The sequence below is a fragment of the Crocuta crocuta genome, unplaced genomic scaffold (assembly GCF_008692635.1).
Source record: "Crocuta crocuta isolate KB4526 unplaced genomic scaffold, BGI_CrCroc_1.0 scaffold337, whole genome shotgun sequence".
Classification (NCBI taxonomy): Eukaryota; Metazoa; Chordata; class Mammalia; order Carnivora; family Hyaenidae; genus Crocuta; species Crocuta crocuta.
The window spans coordinates 2,005,053-2,032,954 of NW_027528873.1; the positions used below are offsets into that span (position 1 = coordinate 2,005,053).

Genomic DNA, 27,902 nt, shown 5'->3' on the forward strand with positions numbered 1-27,902 from the left:
CAGTCAGCCATCTCTGCTTCTGCTCCATCTTCCAGCCTTTTTCTGTTCACTGACTTTCTCTGCTCACTCATCAGTGAATATATTGCCAAGAAAGGCAGCTCCAAATCTAACTATAAATAGTAATTAATTTCAAGGTTCTACCACCAACTACAGTTTCCATGTTTCTTAGTTTAAATAGTAAGAGAAAATATGGTGCTTTGACAGCTGAGGTAGGCTGAAAAATATCCTTCCTTCCCCAAAGATATCTACCAGTAATCCTTAGAACCTGTGAATGTTTTATAGAAACAGGGTCTTTATAGAAGTGATTAAGTTAACTATTTTAAGATGGGGAGATTATCCTAGATTATCAGGGCAGGTTCTATCAGAGTGAGGGAAAGGAAGATTGGGCACAGCCAGAAGAGGTTAGGTGAAGGTCAAGGCAGAGATTGGAATGATGCGGCCATAAACCATGTAACGCTTGCAATCACCAGAAGCTGGAAGAGACAAGGAGTAGATTCTCCCCTAGAGCCTCTGAAGGGAGGATACTTTGCTTTCAGCACAGTGATACTGATTTTGAATTACTGGCATCCATAACTGTGAGAGAATAGATTCCTGTTGTTTTAAGCCACCAAATTTTTGTAATTTGTCACAGTGGCTACAGGAAAGGAATACAGCAGCTAGTGGATTCATTCCTCTTACATTAGGTGTCCACTCATTGTCCAAACAGTGTTATCCAGGGGGATGTTGATATGAAAACATAGCCAGTGAGGCCTATCCTCTCAGCAGTGCCTATGAGAATGAAGTAGGTGGTCGATTCTTAGAGAAAGGGCATGGGCTGGGAGACACTTGGATGCATCTCACTGACACTCCCTGACACCTGCTACCTGCTGTGATGTAGGTGTGAGCAGAAGTGTGGGGAAGCATAGGGCAGCAGCCATGCCTGAATGCAGCACCAAGCCTAGGGCTCTCTCCTTCCCTACCCAAACAGGGAGTCTGTTCAGAAACAGAGGTCTTAATACGCAGTGGTAGAAAAGAGGTAAGGTTAGAAGATAAATCTACCTGTCCAACTAACTCAAACAAGTGTTAACATCCTTCTTTAGCCAGGCCTTGGGATGAGTTCTTAGCACAAGATTTGCACATCCTGGACAGCTGGTAAGAAAATAACAGGATCATTTAATCATTCATTCAGTCATGTATTTAACAAATGTTTGCTGTGTATAGACATGTACCAGGTTAGGTGACATATGTAGAGTGATTATCTTCATGGGATGAGAAAAGTAAGCAGATAAATGAGCAAAATAATCACAAATTGAGAAATGGGTTATGAAGTAGAGGTAAGGTTCTCAAGACAGAATGAAGTGTATGAGTTGATATGAAGGTGGTGGTGGCAATCAGTTATATTTGGCATGGGGGATGGTGTGTGATAATGTGGAACGGGTAAATCGAATAGGCAGTTGGATGGATTTAAACCTGGGGCCAGGAGAAAAGGTTTGGACAGGCAATGGAAATCGGTTAGAGCCATGGAAACGAAGGAAAGGTCCAGGAAGAAAAAAAAAAAAACATATAAGGGAGATGTTGTAAGTTTTATCTTTGGCTGTATGCATACAGAGGACACGAACATCTTCCACATGTAAAGAAGCGGATTACAAGAAAATTGTAAAGGGGCGCAGTCTCGCCTTCCACCTCTCTCAACCGGACTACACTTCCCAGAATGCCGCGCGAAGCGCGCGAGACCCGAAATGGCTCACAGCCGCTTCCGGCGCCGACGGCCCCGGACAATCATGGCGACCCTCAGAGCGTCTGTGTCGCTGTGGAGCCTCCTGACAGGTTCTCGGAGCGCCGAGCGGGTTTGTTTCCGGGCCCGAACTCGGCCCCAGCTCGGCACCCTGCTCCAGCCGCTGCCCGGGCCCTGCGGGGCGGCGTTGCCATGCCGTCGGCTTGGCTCTGAGGCAGGTGAGTGANGGCGCGTATTTATGGGGGACCCAGAACCTGCTTGTGGCTGAAGAGAACCACGCAGACCCCACCCCCTTACGCCAGTCTCCCGCTTCTCTAGCAGTGCACCCTTAGGCCCAGCCGGCGCCGTCCTGTACCTTGTACCTGCAGGGTCTGTCATCGTCTGCCTTTGTAATTCCTTCTCCCACTTAACTAACGGTGCTTGAGATCGGCTCCTTGCTATGTTCGGCACGGTGGTATGTTTAGGGGATACGGCCAACTAAAAGGGTTTTTCTTCGAGGGAACTCGTGGCTCAGGGGGGAGTGGCAGTGCAGTGTGACCCAGGCGGTGGATAGGGGAACGCACATAGGAGTAGCACTCTAGGTGGGAAGGGTTTCTGGAGGTTGTGACGAGCGCCGAGACCTGGCTAACCGTGCTATAGTGAGAAAACAGGAAGCATTTCAGGCAGAGGAAACAGCATAAGCGAAAGTGAGCAAAATGAGACTGAACACAGTTAGTTTGGAAACCCGTGTTTTATGTAGGCTTGATAAGGGTTGGTTATGGCGTTGGCTCTACGTTTAAAAGAAATCAGTGTTGCTTCTCAGGTTTCTGACTTGCGCAGTTGAGTGGAGAGTAATCCCATTTATACCAAGACAGAGAAGATCAATTGTAGGAATAGGCTTTTGGTGGGGGAAAGGGGGAGGTGAGGGAAGAAGAGGCAGGAGTACATAAGAGGAGCTTGGAAGGAAAGCAGAATTAAACGTCTGTTTGCGCACGTTAAATTTGAGGTGCTTTTGAAATTCGAGTGTAGGTATCAATCATACCTGAAGTGAGAAACATCTGGTAAAAGTGGTAACTCAAGCCGGGGGGACTGGGTGAGACTGACTGAGGAGAGAATAGTGCTGAACACGTATTGTCTGCCTTAAGTGGCCTGGGTGCTAGAGATGAGTATGACAGGGTTCTGGACTTTGGGGGAGCACAGTGTTTATGGGACGCAGTGAGTAAGCAAACTACCTTAGTTTTTTTTCTAAATTATGTTGGCGGTCATTGGTGAGTTTCAAGCATGCACGATCTTGATTACATTTAAAAATTTGTTTTATTGAGATACAATTAACATACAGCATTGTGTAAGTTTAAGGTGTGTAACACAATAATAGTATGTTATGAAATTTGTATGTCATGAATTATTACCATAGTAAAATTAGTTTACATCTTTTCTTTCCTGTAGATACAAAGAAAAAAAATTTCTACCCTGTAGTAAGAACTCTTAGGATTTACTTTCTTAACAACTTTCATATATGCTATCCAGCAGTATTAACCATATCATGTTGTACATTGAATCCCTAGTTCTTATTTATCTTTTAGTTGGAAGTTTCTCCCTTTTGACCACCTGCATCCACTTCCCCCTCCTCCTACCCCTTCATCTGGTAACTCTAAGACCACAAGTCTGATCTCATTTTCTTTTTTCTTTTAAAATCTTTATTTGTTTTGGGAGAGAAGAGAAAACCTATGAGTCGGAGAGAATCTAAAGCAGGCTCCTTGCTGTCAGTGCAGAACCAGACATGGGGCCCGATCCCAAGAACCATGAGATCATGACCTGAGCCGAAATCAAGAGTCAGATGATTAACTGACTGAGCTACCCACCCAAGCACGACCTGATCTCTTTTTCTGAGTGTTTAAGATTCCTTGTACAGTTGAGATCATACAGTCTTTCTCTGCGTGACTTATTTCACTTGGCATAATGCCTTCACTGTTCATCCATGTTGTCCCCAATGGCACAATTTGCTCCTTTTTTATGGCCAAATATTCGATTATGCATGCACACATGTACATATACACACACACACACCACAACTTTATTATCCATTGATGGATATTTAGTTGTCTCCATATTGTGGCTATCGTAAATAATGTTGCTGTGAACATAGGGGCTCATATCTTTTCAAATTAGTGCTTTTGGCTTTTTTTTGGTAAATAGCATAGTGGAATTAACTGGGTCATATAGTATTTCTGTTTTTAGTTTTTTCAGGAACCTCCATACTGGTTTTCACAGTGGCTGTACCAGTTTACATTCCCACCAATGTTGTACTAGAGTTCCCTTTCCTCCATATCCTTGCCAGCACTTGTTGTCTTGTCTTTTTGAGTCTAGTCTTTTTTTTTTTTTTTAATGTTTACTGATTTTTGAGAGACAGAGACAGTGCGTGAGCAGGAGAGAGAGAGGGAGGCACAGAATCCCAAGCAGGCTCCAGGCTCTGAGCTGTCAGCACAGAGCCTGACTCGGGGCTTGAACCCACAGACTGCGAGATCATGCCCTGAGCTGAAGTCAGATGCTCAACCAGCTGAGCCACCCAGGCGCCCCATTTTTGAGTCTAGTCTTTATGACAGGTGTAAGGTATTATCTCAGTATGGTTTTGATTGGCATTTCCCTGATGATTAGTGATATTGAGCATCTTCTCATGTGTCTTTTGGTTATCTGTATATCTTCTTTGGGAAAATGTTTATTCAGGTCTTTAGCCCATTTTCAATCAGATTATTTGTTTTTTTGGTGTTGAGTTGTATTCTTTAGATATTTTGATACTAATCCCTTATCTGATTTATCATTTGCATTCTCCCATTTAGTAGGTTGCCTTTTCATTTGTTGGTGGTTTTCTTTGCTGTGCAAAAGCTTTTTATTTTGATGTAGTTCCAATAGTTTGTTTTTGTTTCTCTTTCCTGAGGAGATGGAGTAGACAAATGTTGCCATGGCTGATGTCAGAGAAATTACTGCCTGTTTTTTTTTTCTAGGAGTTATGCCTTTAACACATTTTTAGCTTATTTTTTGTGCATGGTGTAAGAAAGTGGCCCACTTTCATTATTTTGCATGTAGCTAACCAGTTTTCCCAGTATTATTTGTTGAAGAGACTGTGTTTTTTTTTTTTTCCATTGTAATAGTCTTGCCTCCTTTGTTGTAAATTAATTGACCACGTAAGTGTGGGTTCATCAGGGATATTGGCCTATGGCTGTATTTCTTTTCTTTTCTGGTCTTGGTATCAGGATAGTGCTGGCCTCATAGAATGTATGGAAGCTTTCTTTACTCTTCTATTTTTTTTTTTTTAAAGTAGGCTTTATGTTTAGTGTAGAGCCCAGTGTAGGGCTTGAACTCATGACCCTGAAATCAAGACCTGTGTGAAGATCAAGAGTCGGCTGCTGAATTCATTGAGCCACCCAGGTGCTCCTATTATTTTGGAAAGTTTAAGGAGAAAGAGTACTAACTCTTCTTTACATGTTTGGTGGAATTCACCTGTGAATCCATCTGGGCTTGACTTTGTTGGAGTTTTTTTAAAATTGTGATTTAACTTTATTTTACTTGTAAGGGGTCTGTTCACATTTTCTGTTTCTTCCTGCTTCAGTTTTGGAAGATGGTTATGTTTCTGGGAATTTACCCATTTCCACTAGATTGTCATACAGTTTTTCATGGTAGTCTCTTATAATCCTTCGTATTGTGGTGCTGGTTCTTCTGTTTTAATTCTAATTTTATTTGAGTCCTTGTTTTTTCTTGATGAGTCTGGCTATAAGTTTATCAATTCTGCTAATCTTTTCAGTGAACCAGCTCTTGATTTCATTGATCTTTTCTATTTTTTTACTCTCTTTCATTTATTTCTGCTCTAATTTTTTTATTTCATTCCTTCTAATGTTGTGTTTTGTTCTTTTTCTAATTTCCTTCAGGTAGAAGGTTAGATTGTTTATTTGACATTTTTCTTGTTTCTTTGGTAGGCCTGTATTCCTGTAAATTTCCTTCTTAGAACTGCTTTTGTTGTGCTCCAAAGATTTGGGGCTGTTGTGTTACCGTTTTCATTTGTCTCCGTATATTCCTTTTCGATTTCTTTGTTGACCTATTGGTTGTTTAGGAGATTGTTGCTTAGCCTCCATGTATTTGTGTTGTTTTTTTAAAAAAAATTTTTCCCCTTGTAGTTGATTTCTAGTTTTATACTGTTATGGTTGGGAAAGATGCATGATATGATTCAATTTTCTTAAATTTATTGAGACTTGTTTTGTAGTCTAACATGTGATCTATCCTGGAGAATGTGCCAGGTGCACTTGAAAATAATGTGTATTCTCTTGTTTTTGGATGGAATATTCTGTATAGATCTCCTGAGTACATCTGGTCTAACGTGTCATTCAAAAGCATTGTTTCCTTATTGATTTTCTGCCTGGATGTTCTATCCATTGATTTAAGAGTGGTATTAAAGTGCCCAGCTATTATTGTATTACTGTTAGACATAATTTATGTCTATTAATATTTTACTTTATGTATTTAGCGCCTCAATGTTGAGTGCATAGATATTTACAATTATTATGTCTTCTCTTTGGAGTGATCCCTTTATCATTATGTAATTCCCTTTGTTTCTTGCTACTGTCTTAGTTTTAAAGTCTATTTTGTATGATGTAAATATTGCTACTTTGATATTTTTTTTACCTCCCATTTGCATGGACTAGCTTTTCCCATCATTTCACTTTCAGTCTCTCTGTATCTTGAGTTCTGCAGTGAGTCTCTTGTAGGTGGCACATAAATATTTTTTTTTTCTTAAATCCATCTTCTACCCTGTATCTTTCGTTTTTAGAGAATTTAGTCCATTTACATGTAAAGTAATTATTGATAGGTATTATACTTATTGCCATTTTATTAATTGTTTTCTGGTGGTTTTTGTAGTTCTCTGTTCCTTTCTTCTTTAGCTCTCTTGTTGTTTGGTGGCTTTCTTTAGTGTCATGTTTAGCTTTTTTTCTTTCTTTGTGTGTGTGTGTGTGTGTGTGTGTGTATGTGTGTGTGTATTACAGATTCTTGATTTGTGGTTATCAGGGGTGCATATATAATACCATATATGTATAGCAGTCCCTATTAAGGTGATGGTTGGTTAAGTTTGAACACATTCTGAAAGGACTATGTTTTACTTTTTCCTCCATGTTATAAATATATGTATATATATATGATATCATATTTTACATCTTTTTATTTTGTGTGTCCCCTAGTTTTTTTTTTAATTTTTGTAGATATAGGTGATTTTACTGCTTTTGTTTTTACTTTTTTTTAACTTTTTTTTTTTTAACAAATAGTTTATTGTCAAGTTGGTTTCCATATAACACCCAGTGCTCATCCCCACAAGTCCCTCCTCCATGCCCATCTCTCCCCTCCCCCCCACACCCATCAGTCCTCAGTTTGTTCTCATCATTCAAGAGTCTCTCATGGTTTGCCTCTCTCCCTCTCCTCCACCATTTCCCCTCTTCTTCTCCCCCATGGTCCTCTGTTAAGTTCCTCCTAATTCTCCTATACGTGCAAACATATGATATTTGTCCTTCTCTGCCTGACTTATTTCGCTCAGCATAACACCCTCAAGGTCCATCCAGGTTGCTACACATGGCCAGAGAACTCAGAGCTGGACCCAAAGGTATGCAGCCAACTAATCTTTGACAAAGCAGGAAAGAATATCCAATGGGAAAAAGACAGCCTCTTTAACTGCTTTTGTATTTTAACTTCCATAGTGGTTTTCTAAGTGATTAATCTTCTTTACTGTATGTTTGGTCTTACTAGTGAAATTTTTTCCTTTCACAGTTTTCTGAATTGTAGTTATTGTCTTTTATTTTTTTAAACCACTTAAGGAATTACCTTTAACATTTCCTATAAGGATGATTTAGTGGTGATGAACTCCTTTAATTTTTGTTCATCTGGGTAACTCTTCATCTCTCTAATTCTGAATGATAGATAATTTGCTGGGTAGAGTATTCTTGGTTATAAATTTTTTTCTTTTCAGCACTTTGACTGTGTCCTGCCATTCCTTTCTGACTTTCAGATTATTTGCTGAAAAATTTGGTGATAGCATTATGGGATTTCCTTTGTATGTAATTGTTTTCTCTTGCTGCCTTTAATATTCTCTCTTTATCTCAAGTTCTGTCATTTTTATTATGTGTCATCGTTTGGACCTTTTTGAGTTCATCGTGTTTGGGGATTTTTGTGCTTTCTGAACTTGGATGTCTTCCCAGATGAGGGTAATTTTCAGCGATTACTTCTTTAAATAAATTTTCTACCCCCTTGTCTCTCTCTTTTTCTTCTGAGATCCCTATAGTACTATGTTATTGTGTTTGATGATGTTATAGAGGTCTGTTAATCTATTCTTACTCTTTGTTATTTTTTTCTTTTTGCTCTTCGGCTTGGTTGCTTTCCGTTACACTGTCTTCCAGATCACTGACCCATTTTTCTGCATTCTCTTATCTGCTGTTGATTCCTTCTAGTGTATTTGTCCTTTCAGTTACTGTATTCTTCAACTCTCATTGGTTATTTTTTATATTTTCTGTCTCTTTATTGAAGTTGTGAATTCATCTATTCTCCCCCAAGTCTAGTTGAGTATCTTTATAATTGTTACTTTGATCTTTTTATTAGGCATATTCCTTATCTCTGTTTTGTTTAGCTATTTTTCTGTGATTTTTGCCTTGTTCTTTCAATGTGGACATATTCTTCAGTCTCTTCATTTTTTTCTAACTCTGTTTCTGTGTATTAGGTAGATATGTCTCCTGATCTCTAAAGTAGTGTCCTTGTGTAGAAGGTCCTGTGGTGCCCTGTAGCACAATCCCTTCTTGTCAACAGACCACAGGGTCCAGGTTTGTCCCCTGTGTGGGCTGTGTGTGTCCTCATTTTGTGGCTAGGCCACAATTTCTGTGTGCATCCTGGTGGATTGGGCTGGCCCTTAGCTCAGTGGACTGAATGTCCTACTTCATTTACTGTAGGCACGGTGGGCAGCGTTTGCTGTCTGTACTGTTGAGAGGCCTGGCTGCAGCTGCCACAGGCTTGCTAGTGGGTAGCCTGGTTGTTTCCAGTTAGTCGCTGGGACGGCTGTGGGCCCACTGAAGGGGGCAGGGTTTGTTCCCCATGCAGCAGCTAAGAGGCCTGGCTAGCAGGAATTGAGTGAATGCTGTTGTGTGGAACTGTCTCCCCCACTTCCTGTGGCAGGAGTTGCTTTGGAGGGGTGCCTACCAAGGCAGGTGGGTTGGGTGGGACAGGTCCACAGGACAACACTGAGGCAAGGCACATGCTGCTAGCAAGATAGACGAAGGGTGTGTTAGAACTGGCTTCCTCAAGAGTCTGGCTGTCTAGGCTTGGGGAGGGCAAGAAAAATGGCACCACCATCACTTTTGTTAAGTTTCCTGCAGATTCCTGTCTTTCTGGCACATGTCCTCAGATTAGTCAGTAAATTGCTTTCACATATGCCCCCGGTGCTTTTCCCACTGCTGCTTTTGTGCTGTGTCTGGGGTAAGTTATTTAACATGCTGGGTCTCAGTTTTTTAACCTCTGGCTCTCTCAGAGTTTAAAATCAGCACCACCTCATTTTCAAAGCCAGACCTTATGGGGACTCCTTTTTCTAGCGTGGGTTCCCCAGGGCTGGGAGAAGTTTATTCTGAGAGTCTGATCTTGCTCTGCTGTGCTTGTGATGTCCTTGTTTTTGGTTAGTTGAGCCAGGGGTTTGGTTCCTGTGTTTCCACCCTTCCTACCCTTTTGGATGTGGCCTTATTTCTACAACTAGCTGTGGGAGATCTGTTCTGCCAGCCTTCAAGTCATTTTCAGAGTTTGTTGCCATACATATAATTGTTGCCTCGGTGCATCCTTGGGTGAAGGTGAGCTTAGGATCCTGCCACTCCACTGTCTTCCCTGCATTCCTCCTCTGATTTCTTTCATCGTTGTCTTTTAGTTTTCAACACAGAGCTCTTTCACCTCCTTGGCTAAATTTATTCCTAAGTATTTTGTGGTTTTTGATACTGTTGTCAGTGGGATTGCTTTCTTTCATTTTCATATAACTTACTGTTAGTATAGAAATGCTAGTGATTTTTAAATGTTAATTTTGTATCCTGCAACTTTATTGAATTTGCTGATTAGATCTAATAATTGTTTTTTTTTTTTAATTTGGTAGCGTTTTTAGGATTTTCTACATACAAAATCTTATTAGTCTGTAACCAGATACAATTTTACTTATTCTTTTCCAATTCTGATAACGTTTTCTTTTTTTTTCCCCCCCTAATTGATTGGCTTGGACTTGCAGCAATATGTTGAATAGGAGACATCCTTATCTTACTCCTGAACTTTGAGGAAAGGCTTTCAGTCTTTCATGGTAGCTGTGGCCTTTATTATGTTGAGGTGTGTTCCTTCGCTGCCTAATTTGTTAAGAGCTTTTATCATGAACCAGTGTTGAACTTTATCAAATGCTTTTCTGCATCTGTTGAAATGATATGATTTTTTTCTCTCATTCTGTTAGTGTGATGTATCACGTTGATTTGTGTATGTCAAACCATCCTTGCATCCTAGAGATAAATTCTAATTGATCATGGTGAATGGTTTTTTTCATGTGCTGCTGAATTTGGTTTGCAAGTATTTTATTGAGAAATTTCACATCTGTGGTTATCAGGAATATTGGCCTGTGGCTTCTGGCAGTGTCCTTTTCTAGCTCTGATATCAGACTAGATTGGGTGTGTTCAGGGTGGTATGGCTGTAGAGTCTGGCTTTGGTATCAGGATAATGCTGGCCTCATAAAATGAGTGTGGGAGTGTTCTCTCCTGTTCAGTGTTTTGGAGGCGTTTAAGAAGGATTGGCATTAATTCCTCTTTGAATATTTGGTAAAATTCACCATCTGGTATTGGGTTTTTCTTTGTTGGGGGATTTATTATTGCTCATTGAATCTCCTTAATAGTAATTGGTGTGTTCAGATTTTCTGTTTCTTCCTCAGTCTTGGATTTTTTTCCATTTCTTCCTTTTCCTATTATTCCTTATCCTAGCAGCATTCATAGGTCATGTGGGCCAGATATCTTACAGTCATTCCTGACTTCTCCTTTACTCTCCACATCTAGCCAAACAACAGTAGTAACAGCAAGAGCTTTGTTACTTACTATATGCCAGTACTTACTGAGCTAAGTACCTTACGTATTTAGCACATTTAATCCTCACAATCCCAGAAATACCATACTTCTCTCCATTTTACAAAAAAAAAAGTGTACTAACACAGAACATACTGCCTGTTATATCTTATAAATCTCTCTTTAATCGTCTATTTCCCACTGCCACTACTCTGATCAAGGCTATCCTCATCTCTTGCCTTAGCCTCCTAATCAGTCTCCCTGACTCCATTCTGACACCACTGTAGAGCATTCTCCACAGAACCAGTGTAATCTCTTAAAAATGTAGTCAAAACAATAGAAAAGAGTAAAACTAAAACCTGGTTATTTGAAAAGATAAGAAAATTCACAAACCTTTAGCTAGACTAAGCAAGGTAAAAAGAGAAAGGACCTAAATCAACAAAATTATAAATGAAAAAGGAGACATTACAACTCATACTACAGAAATACAAAGGATCCTAAAAGGCTAATGTGAATAATTACATGGTAAAAAGTGGGCAACCTAGAGGAAATGGAAAAATTCTTAAAAACATGACCTACCAAGACTGCTGGTGTCCCTAAAAATCCCTGGGGTATGTGGATGGAGGATGATCTTGGCTGAAGATTCTGATTTTAGAGTCACCAGCATATAAAAGTGATTAAAGTTATATTGCTAGGATATCATCCAACAAGAATATAGGAAGGGAGAAGAGAAGGATTTTTAGGGACACCAGCATTTACAGGACTAGCAGAGGAAGAGGTGGCTGGGAAGGAATGGTGCTTTTTTCCTCTCTCTCTCTCTCTTTTTTTTTTTCCTAATGGAGATGGCATAGGGGAAGTTAGGCAAAGGGGTAGGCAAACTGGTAAGGCAGAGATATCTGGGTCTCCCGTCCTGTCCAAGCTTCTTCCATGATACCCACATGGCCTTTTCAATTCCATGTCCAGTGATCTAAGCCTGTGTTTCCTAGTTGCAGCCCCTTAGCTTGGAATTTTCTTCCCTTTATTCTCTGTCCTGTTCAGGCCCCTGGGAAGTCTTCTTTGACCCTGGCATGCCCTTCTCTGCTCCAGGAGCATGTATGTGGCACTTGCACTGGGACCACCAGGACAGACTAGAGCTGATACAGGCTCTAGAAACAAACTTTGGTTTGAGTCCTGACTCTGTCACTTAATAGCTAGTTGTCTTTAAGGAGGCTCTAGTATTTTCATTTATAAAACTGAGACATCCACACCTATCTTGTGGGTTGTTGTAAACACTCCTAAAAATGTATGTAATGCCTGACGTATAGGAGACAACTAAGTTATTACTACTTTACTTACTTTTAAAATTTTGCTTCTAAGTAATCTCCACATGCAATGTGGGGCTTGAACTCAAAACTCTGAGAATAAGAGTCCCATGCTTTACTGACTGAGCCAGTCAGGCACCCCAGATTAATTAGTTTTTTATGTTGCTTTTCCACTAGATTGAGTGCCTTTTTGGCAGTATTCTTATCACTGTAAATGCTCAGTAAATGTTATCCAGGAAAGAATGAATGGATTTCATAGGGATTAACATTATGCATACTGAGGTAGACATTTTGTTCATCATTTCTGTTGTTAACTTTTCTGTTTTGAGGTCTTGTTGGCTCGTCATTTTTACCATCTTCTTATTTATTAAAATCCATTTTAACAGAATCTGGTAGCTCAGGGATCAAGAAACCTACATTTATGGATGAGGAAGTCCAAAACATACTCATCAAGATGACAGGCTTGAATCTACAGAAGATTTTTAAACCAGCTATACAAGAACTGAAGCCACCAACCTATAAGCTGATGACCCAGGCACAGTTGGAAGAGGTATGTGAATGCAGACATATTGCAGGATACTTTTCTTTAAAGGGTTAAATGAGATTTCCGGAGGCTCCCTTGGTGCTAAGAGCTGCTCTTCCATAGGCGCTCATGATGTTTCAGGCACAGACTGAGAAGAGAAATGGGAGCAGGCAGGCAGGCAGAGAGAAGCAGAGAGAGTGGCTGAAATTAGGCAGATGAGGGGTGGGGTGGGCACGTAGGTCAGGCCTGGGTGTCCAAGCAGAGCCTCTCTTCTGCTCCCAAACCTGCTTGAGCGTCCTTCGTTTGTCCTGCCTGAGCGTCCTTCGTTTGTCCTGCCTGCTTCAGCTTCCTTCCTCAGAAGCCTCTGCTGTGAGCTGCTTTGAGGCTGATGCTTTGGTGGAATTAAGAGATCCTGCTGAACCGCATCTTACTCTAGGCACCAGGGTCCTCCTGGAGTCATGCATATTGAATGCTTTCTGGAAAATGCTTTGGTGTACGAATGTGTGAAGTATTACTGCTCTCTCTAGTTTAAAGGTAAGTTACAGTCAGAGCAAAGCATTCAGATATCCAGTAGTATATCACATGAGTAAAAGGTCCCCCTGGCACTTCTCAGAGGTAATCACTGCTAACAGTGTGGCATGGAGCAGTGTGGTCAGTGGTTAAGAGCATGGGATTTGGAGTTGAGTTGCCAGGATTCAAGTCCCAGACTGCAACTTCTTAGCAATTTACTTAACATTCGTGTGCTTTTATTTTCTCTTCCATGAAATAACAGTATCACCTAGTTCAGAAGGTAGTTGTGGGCATTAAATGAGCCAAATACTTTGAGAGTATGTGAACAGTATATGATACATAGTACATACACAATAAATGAAATTCTTCTTTCATTTCAAGCAGCTTTTGTGGCCTGGCTCTGTCTCCGAGCATCCTTTGCTGTATTGAGAATGGTTGAGCCTATATAGGTGGTGCTCTCAGCCACACCACAGAGGCAAAAGCCAGGGCGCTGGGGACTTTTCACTCACCCAGTCGTGGCTACAGCTTCTTTTCTTCTTAGTCCTTGGCATTTTTTATCAGTATCTGCTTTTGTCAGATGATGATTCTTGTCCATAACCTTGTAGCTTTCCTTAAGAAATGTTTTATTTCATTAGGCTACAAGAAAGGCAGTTGAGGCAGCTAAAGTGCGATTAAAAATGCCACCAGTTCTGGAAGAACGAGTGCCAATAAATGACGTGTTAGCTGAAGATAAGATTTTGGAAGGAACAGAAACAGCCAAATACGTGTTTACTGATATATCATATAGCATACCACACCGGGTGAGTATATGTCTAATTGCAAAATGATCTTTATTTGAAATATGTGGAGTTGGGCCTGAGGGATGAGGGTCAGCATCATTGTGACCCAGCTGTCTCTGAATCTTCCAAACCAGAATTCCTGTGATTGGGTGAGACTCTTGTGGAAGATCCAGCCCAGCATAAGGAAGAAGAAATGAGACTAGTCCCACATCATCATGTTACCATGTCCTTACAGATTATGGACACAGTATATTCCAGATTGACTGCAGAGAAAGGTGTGCTGAGACAGGACTAGGGATTTACAGACAGAAACCCACCCCCAAACCACAAATAGGCAGAAATCTTCAAGGCAGTGGCAGAAGAGGATTCTTCTGCCCAAGTTAGACTGACTTCCTAAGCTGAAACATTTGGGGGACATGGAGGGTTTCTTTCCTGTAAATTCTTGAGGATGCCAAAAAACCCAGACTTCCCAAAGGATACTCACTCTTAAGAATTTGCAGCAAGAATGACAGGTTTCCCCAGATAATTCTCAGATACTGCTGTTGCTTTTGGTGTGGTTTTTACTCTCTAGCTCCTTTCTCCTTAATGGCCAATTCCAAAAAAAACACTCTGGCACTTATAAAATAGGTCACTTTTGTGTTTGACTCTTTTCAAATAAGAGTGAAACAAGCGATTTACAGTTCAGCCCACATAGTACTATGTAATGCTAGGGTTGGGGGAAGGGCCACACCACATTAATCTTTTTATCATACATGATTATGGTCAGGAGACATTTGAGCAATGTCCATGTCTGTACATCAACCGCCTGTATGTCTGACCTGATCAGAGTTTCATTTTAATTAAAAATTTTGCTTTGGGGTGCTTTAATGTATGTTTGCAGTGCTTTGAAGGCTGTTTAGGGGAGCGTTTTATAACCTGAAAGGGAGAGAGGAACTTAGAATTCAAATGACCATAATCGTTTTGAGAAATAATTGTTATTTAGGCATCTGCTGTTTTTTCTGTTTGCAGTACTTGATGAAAGTTTGATTATGTTATCCTCAAAACACATTCAGAGACTCTCACACTCTGAAAAGTTGAGTCGGTACCATCTGATTAATTTAAAAATTAATCAGATGTATATCAGTTATCTGTGATGTGCAGAGTTCTGTGTAAGTCACTGGGTATTGCAAAGAATTGTAATCCATAGCTCCTGCCCGTCTTCAGTTCTCTAACAGTATCTAAGCAGTGTCAGGAATCTTGTACCTGATAAATTGCTACCTGAGCAACACAGACAGTGGGTGGAATTCAGAGGGAAACGATCTCATGGCCTGAGATTTGGTAGTTGGAAGAGTGAAGAGGTAGGAGGCAGGTGGACAATCTCTCTGGCACATTTATGTTTCCTTCCAGTATGAGGAATGAAAGAAGTGTGGAATTAAGATTCCACATTCTTGGGTTTGTTCCTTTTATCCCAGGGACTTTAGAGGTAGATCACAAAGTAGTAACATCTGTTTCAGTGAGACTTTGGGATGGGGAAATGAAACAGTTCGAAAGGTCTCATAGCACTTCTTCCCTCTGAAATGGATTTAGGTGAATCTCTGACCACCTTTTTTTAGTAGAACCATCTTATGTATTGAGCTCACTTTAGGACCATGGTTGGCAGTTAGTAAATACTTTCATTTTAGATTTCTGATTGTCAGAGGCAGAGCATTGATTAGTGAACTAAGTATCAAGTCTTGCAAAGTCTTTGAGGTTTAAAATTATCATTGAAATCGTATATAATTGCATTCTATGTCTCCCAGTTGCAGTTTATATTTTGATTGCAAGGTATTCTTACAATGGTGCTTAATGGAACACTGAAACTGAAAAGAAGTCTTCACAAACTCATCCTTGATTATGTTTTCTATTTCAGAAGCGTTTTATTGTTGTCAGAGAACCAAGTGGCACGCTACGGAAAGCCTCTTGGGAAGAACGGGACAGGATGATACAAGTTTATTTCCCAAAAGAAGGCCGTAGGGTTTTGACACCAGTAATTTTCAAGGAAGAAAATCTTAAGGTAAGGTGACTGTGGTTTCATAGAGTCAGTGGTGATGGTTTCTTTGTTGAACGTTGGCTCTGGTGCTGCAGGGCATCCTGCTTTGATAAGCATAGATAGACTTTCTTTTTTTTTTTTTAATATAAATCTAAGTTAACATATAGTGTAGTATTGGTTTCAAGAGTAGAATTTAGTTACTCCTCACTTACATATAACACCCAGTGCTCATCCCAACAAGCGCCCTCCTTAATGCCCCTTGCCTATTTAGCCCATCCTCCCACCCAACACCCCCAGCAACCCTCAGTTTGTTCTCTGTATGTAAGGGTCTCTTATGGTTTGTCTTCCTCTCTGTTTTTGCTTCTCTTTCTTTATGTACATCTGTTTTGTTTCCTAAATTCCACATATGAGTGAAATCACATGATATTGTCTTTCTCTGACTGTTTTACTTAGCATAACACACTTGAGTTCCATCCACGTTGTTGCATATGGCAAAATTTCATTCTTTTTGGTTACTGAGTAATATTTCCATTGTGTGTGTGTGTGTGTGTGTACACACACATACACCTTTATCCATTTATCAGTCAGTGGACATTTGGGTTCCATAATTTGGCTATTGTTAATTGTGTTGCTATAGACATTGGGGTGCGTGTGCCCCTTCGAATCAGCACTCCTGAGAGATACATGTTTCTGATGATGTCTCCACCACTGTTACCTGTCTTGCAATTGGCGTAGCTGGGATTTGAATCTAGTGTGAGTTATGGAGACTATATTATCTCTGCCTGCCTCTTACTGGGGACAGATGTGGATGACCACATCTGTCATGGCATCAGGACGAGTGTTGAACTTTCATGTTTTTCTCATCTAATTCCAACTGTGCTGTGTGCTTTTAGATCATGTATAGCCAGGACCGGCATGCTGATGTCCTCAATCTCTGTGTTGCCCAGTTTGAGCCAGATTCTGCTGAATATATCAAAGTGAGTATATTTTATAGTTTCTAAAGTATGGACTTAAGTATGGTTATGAATAAAATTTTTACAGGGGGAAGAGAAATACCTGAACATCTAGGGAATACCTAAGTCTACCAGATATTTTATCCTTACAGCAGCCCTTGTGGATGAGAGAATTTAAGTTTGGAGAGTTAAGTAGCTTGCTAGAAGTTGCACAGCTAGTAGGTGGTTGTTTTAGGACCCAAACTTGATGGCAAAGCCTATTCTCTTTTCATTTTGTCATAAAGGAACAGAGTCATTTACTAAAATTTGCCAAAATGTCACGTGTGTATCTTACAATTCAGTAAGTAATCATGTAGTGTCTTCTGTGTGTAAGAGAGTATTGTGGATAATATACAGGATGACATGAACTAAGATAGGGTTGCTCTGTCAAAGCTTGCAGTCCTGAATTGACTTTGGAGAAGGGTGCTAGGTAAGTATGCTGATAATTATCACCTTGGGTTTAAGATGTTAGGTACTAGAAGAAGACTACAAAGTACTCTCAGGAGGGGCTTCATAGGGGTCTTGAACAGGGTTCTAGAAGGGCAGCGAACAGTGTGAAGTTGAGTGAGAAGAGATGTTTCAGGCAGGGAGGCGAACAGTGTGAAAAACAGGCAGGAAACTGCTTGCAAATGGCCAGTCATCTGGTTTGCTTGTACATACAATGTATATGTATGAGAGGTGTTCAAGATGAAGCTAGAAAAGTAAATAGTAAATGGGGCCGTATGTGACCTCAGATGCTAGCCTCAGGAATCTAGACTTTAGGAAGTAGGCCTTTGAAAGCCTTTTGAACACAGGAATGCCTTATTTATCATAGTCCTCAGTTTGCAAGATCAGTCTGGAAGAACTGAAGGAACATTAGTTAATAAGATGGAATGGAGCAGTTGATGGAACAGGAGAAAAAGGGAAGACTAAAAAAATATTCTTGATTTTCTTTTTTTTTTTTTCTCTCTCTCTTCCTCTAGTGACCAAGATAATGGTGGTCCATTATTTCTAGTGGTCTCCATACGTGTAATAGGTGCTTCATAACTAGTGCTTGGCTGCTGAAAAGTAATTGATCTGACTGTAAATGTGTGGCAGGCTTGTTCCAGGCTGCCAGAAAGTTCTACAGTGGAGGGTCAGTTTAAACCAGAGCTATTGGTAAATGATAGCAGAGGCATGTATCAGTAGACCTGATTTACAGATACTTTTTTGGGCAATGTTCCAAGTTAGTAAATGTGCATCCAGAAATGCTTCTTTTTATTTTCATGTTTCTGAAAAATTACATTTTATGTGGATAGATTCATCATCAGACTTACGAAGATATAGATAAACATGGAAAGTATGACCTTTTACGTTCAACAAGACACTTTGGTGGAATGGCTTGGTATTTCGTAAATAAGAAAAAGATTGATGGTTTACTGATTGACCAGATTCAAAGAGATCTGTAAGTACAATCTTAGTAAGGAAAAGAAATTCTTACAACTATTACAGTAAATCTGTATTTAAATGATTTTTCCCCATTGATGACATCGTATTGTCCAGTAAGAAATACCTTTCATTTACCTCATTTACTTATGGGTTTGTTTTTCTAGCACAACTCCGTTTTTTCAAGTTTTTGCTTTTGTGTGTGTTTTTTAAAAAATGTTTTTAATGTTTATTTTTGAGAGAGAGAGACCGAGCATGAGCTGGGGAGGGGCAGAGAGAGAGAGAGACAAAGAATCCAAAGCAGGTTCTAGGCTGTCAGCACAGAGCCCGATGCAGGGCTCGAACTCATGGACTGTGAAATCATGATGTGAGCTGAAGTCAGATGCTTAACCGACTGAGCCACCCAGGCGCCCCTGCTTTTGTGTTGTTTAAACATGGCTAGATTCTTTGAAAGAGTACATGGTAGTGGATCTGTATTATATACCTTGGATACTGACTTATCCTGGGTCTCACCAATGTTTCTGGGGATCAGTGAACTTTCCAGACACTCAAGGGATTAAATAGGATATATAAAGACATAAGCTCTGACAGGTGCTTGTTTTCTGGTGGGACTGGGGCTTTTCAGTAAAAGTCATTTAATTTATGAAAATACTGTTGCTTTTGATACCCCTTGCTTTTGCAAGATTTTTAAGATGTTAAAAAAATTGGTTTTTTTTCCAAAGTTGCATGAAACAAGGAATGTCTGTTGTATTTTAACATGCATTTATTTTAACTGGTGTGCGCCCAAGGTTCTAGCTGAAATAATACTTTATTGCTTCTGATGAAACTGAACATTGTTTTTGATTATCAGTTGGATTAGAAATGCCAAGATGACAAGGAAAAGAAACCAGCATGGCTGTAGTAAGGACAACTCTGTATGAAAAGTCCTTGACTGACTAAAAGGCTGGTCAAGATGGTTTAGGGATTACTGCCACCTTGAGACTATAAGGAGCTTTGACTCAGAGTATCCTCCATGCAATCTAAGTCCTTCACATAAAGGTCCTAAGGCATTTGGAACTAGAAGGTTCCACAGGCATTCTCTAAGAAATACAGCCCATATTTGGAACCAGAGCACCATTTCTCATAAAAGCAGCATTCCTAATGGTCGATGACTTTGGGCCAGCCCACTACATCCAGTTCATAGGGCAGATTACCTTCATCCCACATAAGCAGGGGGCTCGTTGGCAGTGATGTCTCCTGTGAGTGAATTTTCTTAGAAGGTTTTTAAGGTGGAATCATTCTGAAGTTTTTTTACTATGAACACATGTAATAGTTTTGTGAAAAATTTTAATGTGTAACTGAAAATTAAAGTTCATTATTAAAGTGCACGATTATATATTTTAGTAATACTCATTACCATATGTAAGCTTTACATTTGAAGCACTTTACTTGTATACTGGGATGGAGTTTTGAGTACTTAATCTTTTGTGCTCCACATTAAGTGAAACCATTCCTATGGGGTTTCTGACGGGGAGTGTGCTGCAAATCCCAGACTGGACAGTAGAGGGTGCACATCCTCACTGAATGGAACACGAGGCAGAACTGGATTCCGCTCAGTTATTGCAGACTCAAGTCCACTGTTGGTTTGTGGTTGAGATTCTTTTAATATCTGTTTGAACATGGAAACTTATTTGCTCTTATCTTCAAATATGGGCTGGGGGTTACGCTAACTTGTTTAGTAAGATGCAGGCATTATACTTTAACATGAATGTAAGAAAGCCCTAAACAGGAATCTAAATATAGAAACCCATTTAAGCCCTTTATAGGACCACATGCCTAAGCTCTAAACAATTTTATTTTTTATGGGGAATTTTATTGCTATGTTTATTGGATTTTGTTAGATTATAACAGACAATACATTTGTAATGAATGTGTTTGAATTTTTTTCCCTGGAAAGTTACTATACGAACAGCTCCGGTTTCTCATTTCTCCCAGAGGATGGCCTTGAGAGTGGATGGGCCTTGGGATAAGCCTAGAGCATTTCTCTAAGGTCACCATGGCTTGAGAAATTCTTTACTCCCATGGCCACTCCACTCTATCCCCTAGCTCAGATGTAAAGCAGGGAAAATTAATGAGATGGCAGGGAGAAATACTGAAATAAGATGTCTTTATTCCCTCCCCCCAACTGGAGGCAATAACTGACTAAGTGTACACAGCATAACCTCAAAAGCATAATCATTTTAGAAAGGTGGTTACTCCCTCAGCTTAATGTGACAAATGGTGGGCAAGTATTGACTATGTGAGAAGACAGTGACTGGTTTGGGGAAGGCTAAAGAGGTTTTCATGCTGATGGAAGTTGTTTACACGTTTCTAAAAAGGTAGTACAGGAGCGCCTGGGTGGCTCAGTCGGTTAAGCGTCCGACTTCGGCTCAGGTCATGATCTCACGGTTCGTGGGTTGGAGCCCTGCATCGGGCTCTGTGCTGACAACTAGCTCAGAGCCCGGAGCCTGTTTCGGATTCTGTGTTTCCCTCTCTCTCTGACCCTCCCCTGTTTATGCTGTCTCTATCTCAGAAATAAAAAAAAAAAAAAAGGTAGTACAAATGAGAAGACTGCTTTCTAGGTTGCTAAAGTAGAACCTGACATTCCTTCTGACTCAGGTGCGTAATTTCAGATTTGCTTCGCTAGGATGCTATTTTTTAACTAATGGGTTCCTATGAATAGACAGGTGGCCTGGGAGTCATTCCTTGGACTCCTAGGAGGCCTCTTGTAGAGGCATTTATCCATTAATTCAGAGTCTTAATGAAAACTTGTTAGCGGAAGATGTCACTGCTAATGAACTTAAAGGCAAGTGGCTTTGAGCATCCCCTGACCACCAGCCTCCAGCTTATGTGGGATGAAGGTACTATTCCTGCCTTCTGAAGGGGACATTATTAGCTACTGGTGAATTGGGCTGGCCTGGCAGCTGTCTCCTGTTAAGAATGCTGTTTCTATGAGAAGTAATAATCCGTTTCTGAAAAGAATATAGTCACACTTAGAATATATTCACTTTCATAAACTGGGCCCTGCCTACCTCAGTGTGGAAATGAAGCCTAAATTGGCCCATTTTCTGAAAATGCCTTTAAAAATATAAAACCTAAAGGCTTAAAAATTTTCTGGCCTGAGAAAAGCTTGAAGTGGAATTTTAAGTTGGCACACATTTTTATAGGACTGTGAAGCAAATGAAAACTGACTGACAGCAGTAAATCCTTTCCCTCTAGTTTGGATGATGCCGCCAGCTTGGTCCAGCTGTATCACATGCTCCATCCAGACGGCCCATCAGCTCAGGAGGCCAAGGAGCAGGCTGCTGAGGCTGTACATTTAATTAAGGTAAAGGGACTTATTTCGCCTGGCTGTTGTGTGGTGCTAATTGATATTAAAAAAAAGAATTCTTTCCAACTCAGACGATATAGATTTATTTTATTTTTCTTAATTTATTGTCAAGTTGGTTTACATATAAGAGTTGGGAAGAATTCTGAAGTGGGTCATACTGCATGGTAACTAAACATTTGTGGTCTTGAAACAGTTGACTAGAGTCCTGTAGTTCTTCAGCCTGGATAACAAACAGATGGGATGGGAGTGGGGGAGCTGCAGGCTCGAGTCCCGAGTAGTTCAGATAGTAGGGCAGCAGCCCCCTTGTTCTTTGAGGTAATTAAGTGACCAGCAGGGCAGGGTGGAGTAGCAGGTAGCACATGTTCCCAGTGTACCTCCCCATCCTTCAAGGTGGTCACAGTCCTGTCCAGAAGGGGAGAGGGTGGTGCTTGTATATTACTAAGTCTTAGCTGCATTAGCACTTTGGAGCTGCGTACCTCCCCCAACCATGGCCTTAGATTTCTCTGTCTCTGTATAACTTTCATGTCTTCTAATGCTCAGACTAGACATGGTTTTGTGGATCTGGCTTCTCTCCCAGTGTTATTTTACGCATACCGCAGAGCAGTTCTAAGGATAAAAGTGACCAGTGACGACGCCCTATGAGAAGTAGAGAGAAACTATGGTACTGACTCTGGTTTTGTGTAATTGGTCAGATAAAGCAAAATGCCTTTGGGGAAAATAAAGTGGTTTTGAAATCTGATGATTTTCATTTTGATCTAGGATTTTAGGATTCTTCTGGTATTTAGAATTACTATGGCTTGAACTGTGTTGGATATCATTTTTTGTAGTTTTATTGGTTTATAATCAGGAAAAAATTGTGAAACTTGTAAGACTTTAAACTGAGACTTTGGTAATGCAGAAATGGAAAACTTTATAAAGAGTACATGTTCTATCGCTTAAAAGAGTTTCTTTTTTTAAATTTAAACAGGTCTTTGCAAAAACAGAAGCACAGAGGGGAGCATATATAGAATTAACACTACAAGCTTATCAAGAAGCATTCGTTAGCCATTCTGCAACTTCCTGAATTTTTTAAAATAAATTTCATTTTACTAAATACAACTAGCTTTCTCTCTTAATGTTGAGCTGAATGTTTAAAAATGTCAAAATGAAAATTGATGTGAGTTCCTAATTGTTTTTTAATACAAAGAAAACCTTGTTACTCCACTGATTTTCCTAGGCCACAAGGGTATATCTGAGTGCCTGGTTATGAATCTCTCTCATTAGAGTGGATGGTGCAGTATAAAACAACAAAAAGGTACTTACATCTTTCTGTATTACCAAATAAATAGGTAGTTTAAACAGACCCCAGCTTAATGAGGTTTCTGGGTTTCAGATCCTGATTCTAGAAGCAGGTAGGTACTAGACAAAAATCAAGGCATAATCAAGTATTAAAAACTTGGGGATGAAATCAAGAACGGTTAAGAGAATGTGGGCTGGTTCCTAGGTGACGTGTAGTTTTAGTTCAGCCTTCTAAAACTATTTAGAAAGGAAACTTTTGAGCATTTTCATTAATTCAAAAGATTTTATGAGATATGATCTAATGACAGTATGAAAAAAAAATCAAAGCCCACATCTGTTTTTGCTTAACAAGAAGCAGTGATTTAGATGTAGCACATAAACTTCTAAGATGAGGCGAACACTGTGCTCCCAGTGGGCCACAGCCTTTCCATATAAAAATCTAAGGAGTTTCTCAGAGTCCAAAGTACTGTGGTCAGGGTGGTGGTCAACACCTGTCCGTAATAATGAGTGTAGCCAGGTTCATGGGAAACATTACAACTCAGTCATCCGAAATATCTTCATCCAGGTTGATGTCTGTTGTGTCAATATCTTCTAATTCCAAATTATCCAGATCTACTTCTAGTTCAAGTAAACTCTGCCAAGAAAGAGAGTTATTGGTAACTTTTTGATTCCTGATCCAAAAAGAACCAAAGCAATAGTCAAGAGGGGCCTTTTTGTCATTTCAAAGCCACTGCTCTGAAAGTGATTATGTCATTGAAATGCAGCGGCCTGCACATCTTGCGGCCATTCATGGGGAGAAAGGAGTGAGCCTGGGGTTCCCATGGAAAGTTTGGGTATTAATGTTTGTACCTTTTCATCTTTGTTGGCTGTGTGGGAGGCCACAATAACTGGAGTAGTAGATGCAGGTTTCCCATCAAGTTCCTGAAAGCCCAAATGGAGAGAATATAAAGATGAAGGAATTTGTTTAGGATTAGGAAGTGGGAGATGGTACTTAAAATAAATCTTAACCAGATTATCTGATTAAGATATTCTACTGACCTGTTGAGCTGCAGATCTTGAGGGCTGAAAGCCTTTTGCCTCTTCCATAACATTTCTTTCTTCATTTGGCTATCAGAATAAAGCAATGATGAAATGAAATAGTCTAAGTCCTAATTCATCCATGAATTTGGCCTAAATCCCAGATATTAGCTCACAATCCACCAATAATGTATGTAAATTCTAAACGAGGCCTGGTTCCCTGGCAACTCACTGTGACAAGTGGGTACTGCTTGGCCGGCCACAGATCAGCGTGTGTTTCCTTCACCCATTCTTCCACAACAAAGGCTTCCTTTAATCCAGGAAAAAGGTTTTCATACTCTGTTGGATCAGCAAGGGATTCTGCTGCTTTCTGATTGACTTTTGAAAGATTTTCTCTCCAGAGTTTTACCACCCTATGTAGGTATCATGAAACCAAAGGGAAACTGAGTTAAGTGTGCTCTAGTTTTTATGTGAAACATTTGTTCCTAAAATTAAAAGTGTGTACCTTGAAACCTGACTAGGTAAGTAGGTCCGGGCCAGGAAGGCAGCTTCTGGCAGTCGGCCAGTTCTAATCAGGAGTTCTAAGCAAGCATCAAGCCTAAAGATTAAAAGAAGAGACACTAATTACCAAGAATAAACGAAGAAGTATAGATGTAGTATTGCAAAGTCAGCATTCCCTCCCCAACTTCCACACATACACTTCATTTTTGTCACTGAGCCATTAACTTGTGACCACCAGTGTTACGTAGTCACTGGACTCCAACAAGTGTGAGGGGTAGGACAGGTTGATGACCATTTTCAATCTCCTGATAACCTATTTTAACAACTCCTAAGAAGAACCTGAGGGGGCTCTTCAAGACCAGCTAAAGCAGCTAATCAAAAACCACACGGTAAAAGCTTTCAGGGAATGTGGGAGCAGAAACTCGCTTTCACACGTGGGAACATGGAGGGCAGTGTCTCCAGTGTGGGGCAATCCAGTGGTGCCCAGGAGGACAATGTCCTAGTGTCTATTTCACTTTTTTTTTTCCCTAAGTTTTTTGATAAAGTGGATACTGTGTTTTAGAAGTCCTAGGTTTTTGAAAAATAAAATCAAAGAACAAAAAGCATAGGTTTTTAGATTTTAGAAAGGTTAACACAGTATATATACCACACATTACCTAATACCTGTAACACCCTCAGCATCAAAGTTACAAACATTAATATTTTGCAGGAACACATGAATACTAAATGTGATAAACAAGTGGCATAAAGGCAACTAATAATAGTATTTCAGAGTTCAGGTCAGGTTTTGCCATCAAGTAAGTTATAAAAAAACTACTTTCAGGATATTTTGGGGTTTCTGAATTCCTATTCCTATTCCTGTAGGAATAGGGACCTATTCCTACACAGACACAAATTTACAAACACATGTATTATAAATACACACTGGGGTGCACAAAGTTCTTAAAGTATGAGGTTTAAATAGTATGCAGGGCAAGGTTAATGAATACTTTGTGTTTTATTTCATAATATGGCCAACTAATGTTGAGATGATCTGGTTTGTGCTGACTGCTACACTTTAAAAAGTATATGACATTTTTAATGCTTTTTTAATGCAGTTGGACTCAAATCTAGAAGTAACTGGCATCCTTAACTCCCTATATTACTGCCATGGGAGAATTACCCAATTTGGGTAAAATTACCTGCCTTTTGGGTACTATGGGAGCATCACAACAGCCTCGGGCCATGGGAAAATAAAATGGCTCAGCCAAGGAGAGGCAGGGCTTTTGATAAATGGGTTTCACATTTCTCTCAGTCCAAGCCTCCCTGAACAGCTCATTTTGCTCAAACATTTCGACCTAATTGGTAAGAGCATCCCTTGCTTAAGGTAAGTGCCAGCACAATAGGACGGTCCTCTGACCACTCCTACTAGCCAGGGTCTAGGCTAGGCGTCCATCTGTCTCTTTCCAGGGTTAGTTCCTCCCTCAACCACCCTCAAAGTCAGTGAATCAGCGCAGAAATCAGTGCTTTAAATTACTACACCCACCTTTTAGATCTTGAGTCAATACTTACTTGCCCTGTAAAAAGTAGCTCATGAACGCCACATTATTCTTGCCATCTCTCTCCGCACCCTCTGCTAGTTTGTTCACCATACTAGCATTTCCAGAGGCGGTGGCCAAGAGCAACAGACCCCCATAATCTTGCGCATGGTGCAGGCACTCCTGGGCGAGGCCAAACTGACATTTACTAATGGCAAGTTCGGCAAGTTGTTTCCACTTCTGCTCGGACTGTAAGAAAGAGTTCCCAAGTTAACACATCTATGGAAATAAACACTTGAGTTTTTCAACATCAATATTCTGTTAACTTGAGTATTACCATGCTGATAATGGGAGCTATTTTACACATATACTGAGCTGTGCTTGTTAAGTTGGTTCTAACAATCAAAATAAGAATACAGTGTAATGAGAAAATGGAAGTTATTCGCATATACAAAATTAATTCAAACAAATCAATTTTAGTGATGCATGAATAATCATCAACCCAAGTAATTTTTATTTTGTAATTACCCACTAAAAGTAAAATACTAGCTAATTGGGAGTTTTAAGGTAATTAGACTAATTATTTTAATGACTAATTTAATACCATTTTTTGAAAGAATAATTATTTCATATATCCTTAAATATTTAACAATGTTATCTGTCATTTGTAGCTTCTCAGAAATCAAAATGCAACACATTTAGATCTTAACATGAAATTTATTTAAAACACCTGAAATGAATTTACCAATAAATACTACACTTAAACCATGGTTGGGGGGGCCCTCAATATATAACAGTTCATTAAAATGTCATTAAATTGTGTCAAAATATTAAAATCTTTCTTAAAAACCAACAACTTTCTCACTAATCTGGGATACTGGCAAATTAGTGCTGTGTCCGTCTGCATTCAGAGAGTTCCCAGACTATAATATCTAGTATTTTACATCTTTTGGAAAACAGATCTCATATAAGCTATGAAAACACCTTTTCCTTTCTTTTGAATGTTTATTTTTGAAAGAGCACAAGTGCACAAGTGGGGAGGGGTAGAGAAAGGATGGGGGTCGGGGACAGGATCAGAAGCAGGGTCTGCTGAGCTGACAGGCTGACAGCAGCAAGCCTGACATGGGGCTCGAACTCATGAACCACAGGATCATGACCTGAGCTGAAATTGGACACTCAACCAACTAAGTCACCCAGGTGCCCCCAAAATACTTTTTTTTTTTTTTAAGGTGCTTTCATTCTTTTTTTTTTTAATGTTTCATTTATTTCTAGGAGAGAGAGAGAGAGACAGCGTGAGCAGGGGAGGATCAGAGAGAGAGGGAGTCACAGACTGAAACAGGCTCCAGGCTCTGAGCTGGCAGTCAGCACAGAGCCCGACGTGGGGCTCGAACCCACGAACCGTGAGATCATGACCTAAGCGAAAGTCAGACGCTTAACCGACTAAGCCACCCAGGCGCCCCCCCAAAATACTTCTTAAACATATCAGAATGCTAAGAATATCTTCAATATAATCCATTTAATTTATGTAAAGACTAACAAAATGCATTTTTAAAAGATTAGAGAGAGGCAATAATGTCACCAAAGACTCACTAATTTGCACTTCAGAAAACTTTAATAAAGAGAACTTACACTAAACACATGTAAGTACCCACTAACCTTTGCATTAGTTATGAAAAATCATGACTTAGTACATACCTCTGCTTCTACTGCTAACTGGTATGCAATTTTTAGTTCTCCAAGCTGAAGAGCAAGTTCAAAGCGATGCTCAGGATCTGTGGATACTGTAAGAGCTTGTTGCTTGAAGCCCTAAACAGAGAATATGGGAAACAATGTGTGGTTAGTCTGTATGTGTAGATTTATAGTGCCCAAACAGCAAATCATTATTCATCCATCTTCCTCTTGAACTAAGAATACCCTGCTGACATAGAAACCCCATGGCCT

General features: G+C 40.0%; 2 protein-coding genes across 2 annotated transcripts in view; one reads left to right on the plus strand and one right to left on the minus strand.

Moving 5' to 3' along the window:
• Positions 1-1,731: 1,731 nt before the first annotated feature.
• On the plus strand, positions 1,732-22,746 carry MRPS22 (mitochondrial ribosomal protein S22). Its single transcript, XM_077756684.1, has 8 exons — positions 1,732-1,932; positions 12,470-12,633; positions 13,752-13,916; positions 15,784-15,927; positions 16,797-16,880; positions 18,173-18,318; positions 21,537-21,645; positions 22,616-22,746. The coding sequence occupies exons 1-8, from the start codon at positions 1,761-1,763 to the stop codon at positions 22,709-22,711; spliced, it is 1,080 nt and encodes a 359-aa protein (XP_077612810.1). The 5' UTR covers positions 1,732-1,760; the 3' UTR covers positions 22,712-22,746.
• Positions 21,716-27,902, minus strand: part of COPB2 (coat protein complex I subunit beta 2) — a 32,781-nt gene continuing 26,594 nt past the window's right edge. Inside the window, exons 16-22 of the mRNA XM_077756683.1 lie at positions 27,657-27,767; positions 25,996-26,210; positions 24,449-24,541; positions 24,176-24,356; positions 23,965-24,033; positions 23,776-23,847; positions 21,716-23,560 (exon numbers count right to left, since the gene is read on the minus strand). Of these exons, the coding sequence (XP_077612809.1) occupies positions 23,465-23,560; positions 23,776-23,847; positions 23,965-24,033; positions 24,176-24,356; positions 24,449-24,541; positions 25,996-26,210; positions 27,657-27,767 (837 nt within the window). The 3' untranslated portion in view covers positions 21,716-23,464. The remainder of the gene's footprint in view (positions 23,561-23,775; positions 23,848-23,964; positions 24,034-24,175; positions 24,357-24,448; positions 24,542-25,995; positions 26,211-27,656; positions 27,768-27,902) is intronic.

Coding starts and splice junctions, on each gene's coding strand:
- MRPS22 (XM_077756684.1), top strand. CDS start 1,761: ATGGCGACCCTCAGAGCGTCTGTGTCGCTGTGGAGCCTCCTGACAGGT. Junction 15,928..16,796: donor TCAAGGAAGAAAATCTTAAG/GTAAGGTGACTG, acceptor GTGTGCTTTTAG/ATCATGTATAGCCAGGACCG. Junction 21,646..22,615: donor AGGCTGTACATTTAATTAAG/GTAAAGGGACTT, acceptor AAATTTAAACAG/GTCTTTGCAAAAACAGAAGC.